This window comes from Salvia hispanica, unplaced genomic scaffold (genome assembly GCF_023119035.1).
Source record: "Salvia hispanica cultivar TCC Black 2014 unplaced genomic scaffold, UniMelb_Shisp_WGS_1.0 HiC_scaffold_1066, whole genome shotgun sequence".
In the NCBI taxonomy this organism is placed as follows: Eukaryota; Viridiplantae; Streptophyta; class Magnoliopsida; order Lamiales; family Lamiaceae; genus Salvia; species Salvia hispanica.
In genome coordinates, this window is record NW_025951323.1 from 1 (window position 1) to 12,403 (window position 12,403).

Genomic DNA, 12,403 nt, shown 5'->3' on the forward strand with positions numbered 1-12,403 from the left:
ATTTAATTCATTAATTTGTTGGGATAAGTGGGAGGACATAACGGTGGAAGAAGAAGAATCTGCTGCCATCTCCATCATGCCATGTCTCACCGCATACGTGTAATTTATTATCGATGTTTTTTCAACAAAATGATGTTGTTTTCTTTACGAGTGATAATAATGTTTTAACTCATCAAAAATTATTTGGTGGTCTAAGCAGCAGTCCAACTTTATAACCTTTAATTAAATCCCATTTCATATTATGAACATTGTATCTTCAACTTATAGTACAAGCATTGGCATTTTACCTTTCTATCCAAATCAAAGATTAAAATGGTTAATACTACTAAATGAAATTTTTTCTTGTTTTTTAAAAACCTCAAATATTTTACATCACTTTGAAGTTTGATCGTATCACACAAACAGAGTCAAATATGATGAGCAACATAACATATGCTCTTTTTTCTTCACAAAACACACCAAAATCTAACTATCCTTTTCCCTTTACAATCATAATAAGAATGCATAAACCAAATAGTGGCTAAAAACTCCACATATTCTTATTCAACCCAAATTATAGATTTAAAAAAAATACTACTGCTGAACTTTGACTGATTGAGGTAAGGCAATTGGCATTGCCTCAATCTTGAAATCAACCGGTAGCAATTGAACTGAATCTTGAATCTTGATCTTCTCTATAAGCTTCATCACAATCTTCTCCATGTCATCGCCATCGATCCATTCGTGGATTTCAGCTCTCAAAAGCGCACGATTTTCGCATATTAGCCCCCATACCGGGAAGTCTTTCCTTGGCATCATGAAATCTTCGTCTCGCAGCTTCAAACTCGGGCAAAAGTCACCAATCCCATCTCCAAGGTAAATAATCCTTTGCCTTCCTTCCTTAGCTAATGTGGTTTGAATTCTATCTATGATCATGCTCTTAATCAACAAGATTAAAAATGCAAAAAAATTATTAGTTCAAATGTTGTGATTAAATAAAATAAACTAAATTATTGATTATTGCTCATTTATGTCAGCAATTTTTATGACTAGTAGATAAAATTTATAACATTAGTAAGTAATGACAAGATTTTGTGGGGTCCCAATCTATTTAAAATAAGTAATTGTTTAACAGAACAGAATCATCAAAGTCATAAAGTCTCCAAATACAATTAATTTAAGATTTTAAAAAAAGTTGCAATAAATTAAATTGAAGTTTGGTTTACCTTGCACATGTTTGGAGGGCAAAGAGTGCAGCCATGAGGTGATGACTGAAAATCAACAAAAGGAGAGATTCTAAGCTTCCCTTCTTCGTCGACATAGCTTGGATTCGTGTTGATTTCGGAGAAGCAATCCTTTATTCCAAGATGATCAACAATCGTCTCGATGAAAAACAGGTTTGCATCACTCAATATTCTCAAATCACACCTAATAAAAAATAAAATTCAAGAATTTTTGTAATAATAACAATAATAATAGAAATAATAAATAGTACTACTACTAAAACATTATGGCCAAGAAAATACCCTAAAGCATGTAATGTTTTGATTGTAGGCACAATTCTTGGATGTATGGGAACCCTTCTCAAAACTTCCTTCACATCTTCAATGGTTTTCCCTTGTGCATGTAGCTCATTCATCATTCTATCCTGCAATTTTTTAATAAAAAAGAATTTCAACATTAATAAATTTTTCAAAAGAATAGGAGAATTTTGTGCATGACAAACTATAAAATGCATACACTATGATCAATTGTTCATGTTAAAATATTAGTAATATAAATAAAGATATTGGTGAAACTCGAACCATGAGAGAATTCCACGGCATGGTGGGGAGGAGCTCGTTGAACAAGTCGGTGGCACCGAGCTCGTCGACGACCCAATTATCGCTGTCCACGTCGATAATGGTCTTGTCGAAGTCGAAAACTATTGTGATTCCGGCCATTGCGAGGATGAAGCGTGACTTAAAATTTTCTTAATTTTTTGTGGTGAAATTGAGGTTAAGAGATGGATTATTTATATAGGTGGAATGTATTTATTAATAGTAAAATTAATACAAGGAATATTCTGATGGAATTGAACTGTCCTATTCCACCTGGGAAACGCACTTTCTCTCTTTCCAATTTCCATAACTTTGGGCGAATATGCCGTTGAGGGGATTCTAATTCGATGGCTTTATACATAAACTTTTGTAACTATAAAAGTTTATGATGAACTGTGAGGTAAAAATGGCCTAATTAAATTAAGGAGATTTTGGAAATATATGTGACAAACATTTAATGATTTGTGTAGAAATTAATGTAATGGAGTATCATTTTATTAGAGAATCCAATTCGGAACAAACATTAACTATAATCATATCGCTTTATTTGTAATAAGATAGTAATTTTATTTAAATATGGTCATATATTACAAGTTATTGAGGACATGACACAAGGTAATAATATATAGGTCTACAACATTGATGATTTAGGCCTACATTTTTAAATTAATTTCCCTTTTGTTTATTTTTAAAATATATAGTGACAAACATTAACTATAATCATATCGCTTTATTTGTAATAAGATAGTAATTTTATTTAAATATGGTCATATATTACAAGTTATTGAGGACATGACACAAGGTAATAATATATAGGTCTACAACATTGATGATTTATTTAGTTTATTTTTATTTTTTGAAGATGGTCGGGATTTTCTTTTAAATCATAAAAATCATACATAAAAATTATTTAGTCTTAGCAATTAAATTAATGGAAGTATAGCAATTACATAAATTGTCGCGCGTGGTAGTAATAATGGAACTATAGCAATTAAATGTGGTTTCTAAACGTTATAGCTTGTCATAATATTTTAGTAAATTTAATCAAAAGAATAGTAGTACTAATAAATATATAGTTGTAATAAATTTGTAAGAATGCTTCTTTTTTCAGGAAGAAATATTATTCTCGTGGTGGACACTGGAATCCAGTTCAGCGTCTTGGCATTTTTAAAATGTATACGTATTAGTTACACGTATTTATTATCTATATCTATATATAGTGCAATTAGTTAAAGTGCATTAATTTGTTGTCAACAGATTTTTTGAGTGATGTACGTAAATACAAAACTTGCAAATTCCTTGCACGCATTGGACAAGTGCATATTGTTTCGTATTATTATGAGATAAGTTTTAAATATTAGTAGCTTCATATTAATATGACATAGTAGTCCTCTTTTTAGAGATGATCTCTACTAGTAGTATTTTATCAGTATATTTATCTTTAACACTTAAATATTAGGGTGCTGATATCTTCATTAATGTGGTGGAGTATGACGAAAAGTAGCACTCAACAATTTGCAATTTCTTATATTAATTTAATAAGCACATACATGCATATTACGTTACCTTGGCCAACCCTAGTCAATCAATTTTATTTTGTTAATATGTTAGGAATTTTTTTATTGTTAACCTTATTTTGGTCAATTACATAATGGAATCTCGTTTCACTCCTATACTTTCTAAATGGAACTTTTAGCTGCATGCTACTAAGAATCATTAATTATCTTAATTTATTGGTCATGCAAACAAACATGATTACTATATATACTAGAAATTAACTGTTGTAAATTATGGGGATGGGTTCATTATTGATATTTGCTTTTATTATTTTTACATCTTCGAATGGTCATTTTTATTACTATAAATTTTCTCTTTGATTAGCTAGGAAATAACATAGTAATAGTTCATGTAATAATAATATTAACAATGAAACACAAATTAATCAAGAACAACGATCAAATCTGACCTTTTAGAAGAGGAAAAGTTTCATTGGCATCAAATCAATACAAACATCTTAAGATAATTTTCCTATTGACAGGACTTCTCTTTATTGGTTGAAGATTGGAATTTCTATGACAAACAAGATAAATAAATAAATTAGGAATCATTACTGATCATTTTTTTAAATCTAATAAGATGATTTTTGAAGAAAAATGGAAAACAATATTATGGTGAGATCAAGATCCATATAAAAAACTTTGTCAATTTATTCTTATTTTGCAAAATCACAGTGCTTTTTTAGATTTGCTCCATTATGAAAGCTTATTGTCATACAAAGGCCAAAATGTTATTGCAATCCAACTTTTTCAAAATCGTGAACAAGCATTCAGACTTGCACTCCTTTTTTGGTACAATGATTGAACATTTTTTATTTAAGTGATGGAAAATTATAATCGCAAATAACACCATTTCTTTAAGAAATAAAAACCCCCAAATTTAAATAAAAACTGATCGATTCCACGAAAAAATAAAAATTATAGAGATACAGATGGGCTCAGTTGGGGCGCAAGCATTGGGCCCTATATGAACTTTTTTGGGCCTCTTATGCTTAGCTAATGTATAAATTAAATATTTACATTATTTTTATTATTTTTAGGTGAAGAAAAGAAAAAAAAAACATTTAATTAAATATCTAAACGTGCTTAACCAATATAAATAGTCATATAACTTGAAGTTGAAACAAAGAGGCTTGTTTCCCCTTTTTCATCTCTTAGAATTGAGCTATGTATACCATCCTACTTATTCAATGATCAATACGATAATTCATTTGACTGCTAAGTGTCATGCTCCTCTCGGGCTCACGAACGTTACATTCTCGCACTCGCAATTTGTTTGAAAATAAATTTTTTTTTATGTGTTCCACTTTTCTATTTTATAATATCTCATATTAAATGTTCATTTATTTTACCACGGAGTAGTACTATTTTTTTGAATACATCTGCACAATGCATCATATTAACTCATTTTATTATAAAATTAATATATAAAACAAATATTCTCATTTTAATTTTTATAACCAATTTTTCTTTAATTTTTTAAAAAATATGCCGAGAAATAAACGATAGATGTAAAGCATACTAAACATCGCAATCACAAAAACTATAAAAATGCATAAATAACTTCTTTTTTAAAAAAAGTAATCAGCAAATACCTAATCCAAAGAATGAAAATTCATATAAACACATTCATTTCTTATTCTCAAATTTTAATAAAGATTGATAAAAATAATATTTTTTGCGCAATTCAATTAAAACCTAACTACGTAAAAACTCTGTAAACTACACACTAGGTGGGTGGAAATAACTGAGCCACCTTTACGTCAGTCTTGTACATTTAACAAGACTCAAACATAGAAATGAAATTTAATAATGATTATATTATAATATTGTTATTCCAATTTTTATTGCATATGTATTGTCGTCTTTTTTAAAAAAGTGAACTGCCTAATTAGACTCTAGACTTGTAGTGTCTCATCTTTGCAGTACCTAAACAAAAAAATTATCATCAGCGGTATCCAGACTTGTAGTTATACACGTTTAAAGGTTTTTTTGCATTTTTTTACACAGTTTTTGGACCGTTAAACCCCCAGAGGGGTGAAGGGCAAATTTGTTAATTCATTCTTCATTTTGCTGACATCACTCTCTCTTTCACAGTTCCATTTTAATTTTGTAATTTTGCACTTACTCTCTCTCCTGGGGCGGATCTCCTATCCAGAGCCATAACAATAAAAATTGGGTTGAAAGCTGTATCAATACATGGAGAGATAGGAATAAGGAGAGAAGAGATATATTGATAGCTCATTCTTGGTTGGCGAGCTCATTCTTGGTATGGGAGGAGAGCTGAAGAAGGTGCTAAAATATTGGATGGAAGGAAAATCACAAGTTTCATCAAGGTATGGCTCTCCACTTATCTATCTCTAACCTATTGTTACATCGCCGCCACGATGTTGCGGAGCTCCGGCGCCGGGCTCGCCTCGTTCCTTCCAGTGGTATGCCTATTTACCACTGGCTTCTTCCTCGCCTGGCTTGCAACCTTCAAACTCCTCATGCTCGCCTTCCACCAAGTCCCTCTCTCTCCCTCCCAAGAATTCTAGCTGTTGCTTGTCTCCCAATCAAGCTCCGTCAAGATGACTAAAAAAAAAAGACACCGAAAAGGACTCCAAATCACCGTGATTTATTAACGGAGAGAGAGTGAATGAGTGCAAAAATACAAAATTAAATGGGAATTGTGAGAGAGAGAGAGATCGAAGTCAGCAAAATGGAGAATGTATGGACAAATTTGCCCTTTACCTCTTTGGGGGTTTAAAAGTCCAAAAACAATGCTAAAAAGTGCAAAAATCCTTCAAACGTGCATAGCTATAAGTCTGAGTACTAATGGTGATATTTTTTTTGTTTAGGTACCGCAAAGGTGAGACACTACAAGTTTAGGGCCTAATTAGGCAGTCCACTCTAATAAATTTCATTTCATTTCATCCCTTTTCATCCTCTAGTTTCCATTGATTTAAACTTCCGTGGTACTGACTTAGTAAGGGCTAAATTCAATTTTTAAAAATTCCAAAAATTTTATATATAGAAAAATTAAAAAAAAAACATTTGGGTAAAGGCTTAAGCCCCACCCTATTTGTGAGTGTGTCCGCCCCTGATGTCATCCTACCCGATTACGACCATTATCATCAAAACAACACAATCCAATCATTGGAGACAGAGATAACAGTAATGACTTAGTGGTACCTTTGGTACATTCAATAAAGTTGAGGTATGCAATGCAACATCATTACCCTATGATTGGATTGTGTTTGTTTTGATTATGTGATAAGGTCGGAGGACACGTTGTGGAGTACGAGAATATAACATTCGTGAGCATGAGAAGAGCATGACACTGAGTACCAATTAGTCAGTAGCATGCGCTACATGTCTATATCACATAAAAATAAAAATAAAAAATTTGTAAGTGTTCTTTCCAAACCCCAATTAATTTTGAGGCGGGCTTTCGTGTGGTGAATTTGAAGTAGTGTTGGGATTTATATAGATGGATAAGGTGGCTCGTACAATGATTGGTATAGAAAATGAAATACTATGATTTTTATAATAGAGCATCTGATTCGGAATTAACTATCACTACAAAAAAAACAACTTGTAAGGACACTTTTTAATTCAATTAAGGACGCTTTTTTATGTTTCTAAATAACTTATCGACGCTTTAAAAAGTGTCCTTAGTGGGAGTGTGCCAAATATAATCAAGGACGCTTTTAAGTAGCGTCGGTGAATTCATTAGGGACGCTTTTAAAATTGCGTCTCCAATTTATTATGGACGCTTTTAAAATAATGTCTCCAAATACATTTGAGACGCTTTTAAATAGCGTCTCCAATTTATTGGGGACGCTTTTAAAATAACACCTCTAAATACATTTGGGACGCTCTAAAATAGCGTCTTCAATTACATTTGGGACAAATAAGATAAAATTATACCGTTCGGGTTATATTTTTTACGTTTTAATATTTAAAAGCTTAAACTAAAAAATCAAACTTAGCCTAAAAATCAATAAGAGTAGAAGAGTACCAATAAAATTGGATTGCAAAAATATCAAATTGACTCCAACCGAATTTTACCCATTTCTTACCAAAACAGACCAAAGATCATAAGGACCAAATTTAAGCAAACCAAGTACACTCTCACATAACAAGTTTGATTGGTGTTGAAAAGCCTACTGAAACTAGGATACAAACAAAATTAGAAATTAGAAACAAGGACCACACAAGCATGATCTCGTTCAAATGGTCAAGAGTAACTTGTTCAGCCTATAATTTCTTTACTTCTTGGGCAAAGACAGCATCAGCAGGGACTGTCGAATCTATGCAGTTAGCCTGGAAAATGTAAATGATGAACACTGGTAACCATGAGGAGCTTAAGTGATTATAAAATGGCCAGCTTTTAGGAAATAGGATGCATTTAGAGCCAAAATTCTAGCATGTAATATATGAAGATAGTCCAAATGACCTCAAGTTGTAAAACATGCTGTGCAAGAAAACAAGTGTCCAGCATCCCAACTGCAATGACAACATAAAAACATGCCAATATTAGAAACTAAACTTCTTCTTTCTACTCTTTAGCTGCATGGAGAGAAGGGTTGTGCCATGTTTACAAGATCTAAGTGACGAGATGTATAAAATATACATTTCTGGACTTTGCATACCTTTGTAAGCTCTGAGAGGTGGCGCGATACTCATTGATTGTGGTAACTATCTCTGACATATGCAATTTAGCCTGAAACAATACACAACATTTGCACGAATACAGTTAAATAGCTAATAAAAATGTACAAAGCAATAGTTAGAAGCTTGATTGATTCCAATAGATGTTTATGCAGCTATGTGGGATCATTATTACATGGTAATAACAACTTTCCTCCTAGCATCTGGGGGGATTTTTTATCCACCTCTATCTCACCGAAAACTAATGTGAAAATTTACTGAATGCAAGTTGTATTCAGCTTGCCATGCACAAGAATATCTTTCAACACCTATTATAGCTTCTGCTCTTAGTTGAGCAGGTATAGAATTCACTACAGTGGGATATGTAAATAATCAGCATACTTTCAGTGAGATCAGAGATGTTATATCCAACTTCAAAATTTGAACTTAAGCGTTGTTTAAAATAACAACATATAAATGCGAGTTCACACTATTTTTCCCTTTCTATCATAAATTTTCAGTCCATAGATATGTTATGAAACTTCTTCATTCTCTCCAATGAATTTTATGAATCGTAGAATGCAACAGTTAGATGAAACATTGACGTCATTGTTATGCAAAATAGATGCTCTTTCCCTTTTATTAAAGCAAAGCCCCTCTTAAAGATTATGAACAAATAGTCACTGCTCCAGCAACCGAAACAGTATTTAATTGACCTCATACATATCAGACCGAGCTATTAAAAATGATACTGCATTGCCAGTTTTTTATGCAATCGTTCAATTCTCATGAAAATCATTCACAAGAGTGGCCAAATATACTTAATTACTAAATCATGTACCTTTCTGATATGTGCTTCGGCGGCAGAGGAGCAACAAAAGGATCGGAGGTTTAAGAAGAGAAAGGGAATTGTGTCAATGTTGATCAGCGGCTTAAGCACCACAGCAGTCGCCATCTCTCTCCGCCTCTGCTATGTTACTTTGAGTGAGTAGGGTATCGCAATCGAATCTTGTGATGTTTCCTATCTATAATTATATGAGAAAGTCAGTATCTGCAGTGTAAATATAATATAATCAGTATTTGGTTGTAAAATTTATTTAAATGTTTTAAGAAAAACAGAGTGGTCATGGCCGCCCTCCTCCCAGTCTTCACAAATCAAGTTTATAAATATTGTCTCTACAAACAGACAATACAAAAACATGTCAATATTAGAAATCAGAAATCATTAAGCTTTTGGTACCTGCTAAAACTGTAGTCAAACATTTCTACCAGCTTCACCAATCCAATACACTGCATATTCCAAAAAATGAACATATAAGTAAGGGAAGAGTATGACCACTTGGGAATTTCTGCATTTAAAACTTTGCAAAAAAGATAAAGTGATTTGTGGCAGGAACTAGAACGATATATGTAGCAAGTAAAAACCTATTGATGTGCATAACTTTGTCATCTGTAGTAAATAGGATGCAGCAAACACAAGGCTCATCAGGAGCATCCTTCTTTAGGTATGTAACTAGAAGCCTCAATGCAGAACAACATTGAGATGGAAATGCTAATTGCAGCAAGTAATTATTTAAATAAAAGCAAATAAGCAAATATAGTTTCCAAGTTAAGTTTACATACCATGTAGTGTTGGCATCGTTCACACTGTTAGACCTTGCCCAGCCTATGCAATTATCTAGTACATCAGTGAAAATATTGTCCAGAGGAACACATTCAGTATAAGTATCATCGTCTTCTACATCTGGTTTGCTCCCCATGTCATACAAAATCTCTTGGCTTTGTTGCAACTACAAGCTTCCAATCCTTCTATATTGCATCATCTACATAGAAAACTTGTTTAACTTGTGATGAGAAAACAAAGGGATCATCATGTAATCTCTCTCCAGTGTGGATCAATTTTGAAAATGTTACTAGTGTGCAACCATTATCCTCTTTTAACCCCCTTCTAGAATTTACATCAACCCAATCACCTCGAAAAAGAACAATCTTATACTTTCCATAGAAATCTAGCTCCAACATTTCAGTAAGTGCACCATAATACTTTTTTCCTTCCTAATCGACGATATCAAGCGGCCTTCCACCTGAAATCTAACTGAGGTGAGCATTCGTAATCCAAATTTCAAGTAAAAAGCATCTTACTGACAAGAGTAATATACAATGGTGGTGAGTTGTATGCATTGAAAACAGAGTTACCTAAACAACATACTGACAAGATTCCAGACTGTTGGAAGATATTCTGAGAATCATAAAAGAATAATGAGATTGATTTCTAATTGATCTCTTTCCTTAGATAGAATGCAATCTCTGTAAATTAGGAGATAATTAGTTTTTCCATATGGGCATTTGTCTAGCCTATATAAGTGTGAATCCTTGTACAATAAACATATAGAAAAAAATAAACTCTTTTTCGATTCCTCATTTTATTTCAACATGGCGTCAGAGCAGGATTTAGGGCTCAGAAAAATTTCATCCTAGCCCTAGTAAAATACCAAATCTCGGCCAACAGACTAAGATCAAACCCAGAAATTCATTCCCATACCAACAATGTCAGACACAGATGAAGAAAAGCCCCCAACTGGATCCTCAAAGTTGAGGTCCAGCAAGAACGTCACAGTGGCGTTTAAACTAAACGGGAAGAACTACCCGCTATGGTCGCGACTTATGAAAGTCGCGATAGGAGGAAGGAGAGGATACACCCACATCATCGACGAACCACCAGAACCGAACAGCAAAGGATACCGAGATTGGGAGGAAACCGATCTCGTGGTTTTCTCGTGGATAATCGACAATGTCGAACATGATATTATTGCCGATTTCGCCCACCATCAGACGTCCAAAGCCTTGTGGGACAACCTTCGAATCACTTTCGAAAGCAAGGCGGACTCGTACCACATCTACGACCTGGAGGACAGGTTAATATCAATCAGACAAGGAAATTTAGATCTTGAGACGTATTACCGTCGAATCCACGGATTATGGATTAATGTCGACCGAAGCCAAGAGCAGCCGGTGACTTGCTGCGACAAGGGAATCAGACAATTCAGGGACTTCACAAGCAAAAAGAGGCTACTGAAATTCCTCACCGGATTAAACTCGGAGTATGATGCAATCCGGCGAGACATTCTCAAACTCGACCCATACCCCTCAGTCGAAGAGGCCTACGCGTTGGTGAAGAAGGAGGCGACTCGATGCAAGATCATGTCACCGGCATCCTCGTCACCAATCGGAGATGCCACTGGCGTGGGAAACGCCGATACATCATCGGGGGAAATCGGGTATGGATTCGGGGCACAGAGAGATAGACCGGCGAATCGGAGCGGGCCACAACGTCCTCCACCTGCCGGAGCCGCCACTCATCAAGCCGGAGGGAAGCCGGACAAGAGCAAGCTATGGTGCTCCCACTGCGGCAAGAACAAACACACCAAGGAGAACTGTTTTCTCCGGGTGGGATACCCGGAATGGTGGGACGAGAGGCAGAAAGCTCGAACCCAGACGAGATTCGCCGCCGTCGGCATAACCGAGGCAGGGCAACAGCAAAATCAGGGTACAATTCTCGGCCGCGAAGGAGGAATTGGAGGGGGAAATCAACAGAACAACCCTCCGAACCAGGAAGGAGGCACCGGGAATGGCGGCGGCATCCGCGTCGGGAATTTCGTGGAGAAGGCCGGAGGAATGGAATCGCAGAACTAGGGAGGCGGCGGCTACACAGGAGGTAAAGGGTTTGATATGTTATCAAACCCTACAAACTTTCGGAAATTTCATAGTGGCCCCAAGACTTTGCCTAAAATATGCATGTTACCCCAGCCTATACAATATTATACAAAGCCCCACCTGAATGTCTATAATTCCAATTTGACCCCAGCTGTTGATAAAATTAGGACTGAAAATCGTTTTGCACCTTTATCGAATATTTCCGCTGCATTTAGTGTGCAAAATACCGATAATACTCAAAAAAGGGGTTGGATTTTTGATTGCGGGGCCACTGATACTATGACCCCAGAACGATCGGATTTTATTGATTTTGGTGAAATTACTAGAACCTATATCCGGACTGCAAATGGGGAATTAATTACTGTGGAAGGGGCTGGAACTATAGAAATATCGCCGAACCTTCGATTATCGAACTGTTTATTTGTTCCTAGCCTATCTCAACGATTGATGTCTGTAAGTCATGTAACAAGGGAGCTGAACTGTACACTGCTAATGTACCCAAGTTTTTGCATTTTACAGGATATTCGGACGAGGAGGATCGTTGGGCGTGGCACTGAGAACCAAGGACTCTATTACGTGGACGGGGTAGTTCATCATGGGAGTGCAATGCTGGCTCACGGATCCACGAAAGAAGAGGCTTGGCTGTGGCACAGACGACTAGGACACCCTTCCCATGGTTATTTTAAACTTTTATTTCCC

The 12,403-nt window shown here is 35.0% G+C and overlaps 1 protein-coding gene and 1 long non-coding RNA gene across 10 annotated transcripts; both read right to left on the reverse strand.

Annotated features, from left to right (window-relative positions):
- Positions 1-505: 505 nt before the first annotated feature.
- LOC125197895 (inorganic pyrophosphatase 1-like) lies at positions 506-1,946 on the reverse strand. Its single transcript, XM_048096411.1, has 4 exons — positions 1,785-1,946; positions 1,506-1,627; positions 1,206-1,407; positions 506-918 (listed from the first exon to the last, which is right to left on the reverse strand). The coding sequence occupies exons 1-4, from the start codon at positions 1,920-1,922 to the stop codon at positions 574-576; spliced, it is 807 nt and encodes a 268-aa protein (XP_047952368.1). The 5' UTR covers positions 1,923-1,946; the 3' UTR covers positions 506-573.
- A 5,420-nt stretch (positions 1,947-7,366) lies between these two features.
- LOC125197896 lies at positions 7,367-11,688 on the reverse strand. 9 transcript variants are annotated; one of them, XR_007172280.1, is made up of 11 exons: positions 11,077-11,688; positions 10,952-11,010; positions 10,637-10,894; positions 10,187-10,229; positions 9,964-10,074; positions 9,614-9,813; positions 9,231-9,280; positions 8,832-9,015; positions 7,993-8,063; positions 7,797-7,846; positions 7,367-7,663 (listed from the first exon to the last, which is right to left on the reverse strand). It is a non-coding gene; the product is annotated as an uncharacterized LOC125197896 (long non-coding RNA). The 9 variants fall into 9 exon arrangements; XR_007172274.1 differs by having other exon boundaries at positions 10,637-11,010; XR_007172281.1 differs by having other exon boundaries at positions 10,985-11,688.
- Between the last annotated feature and the right edge of the window lie 715 nt (positions 11,689-12,403).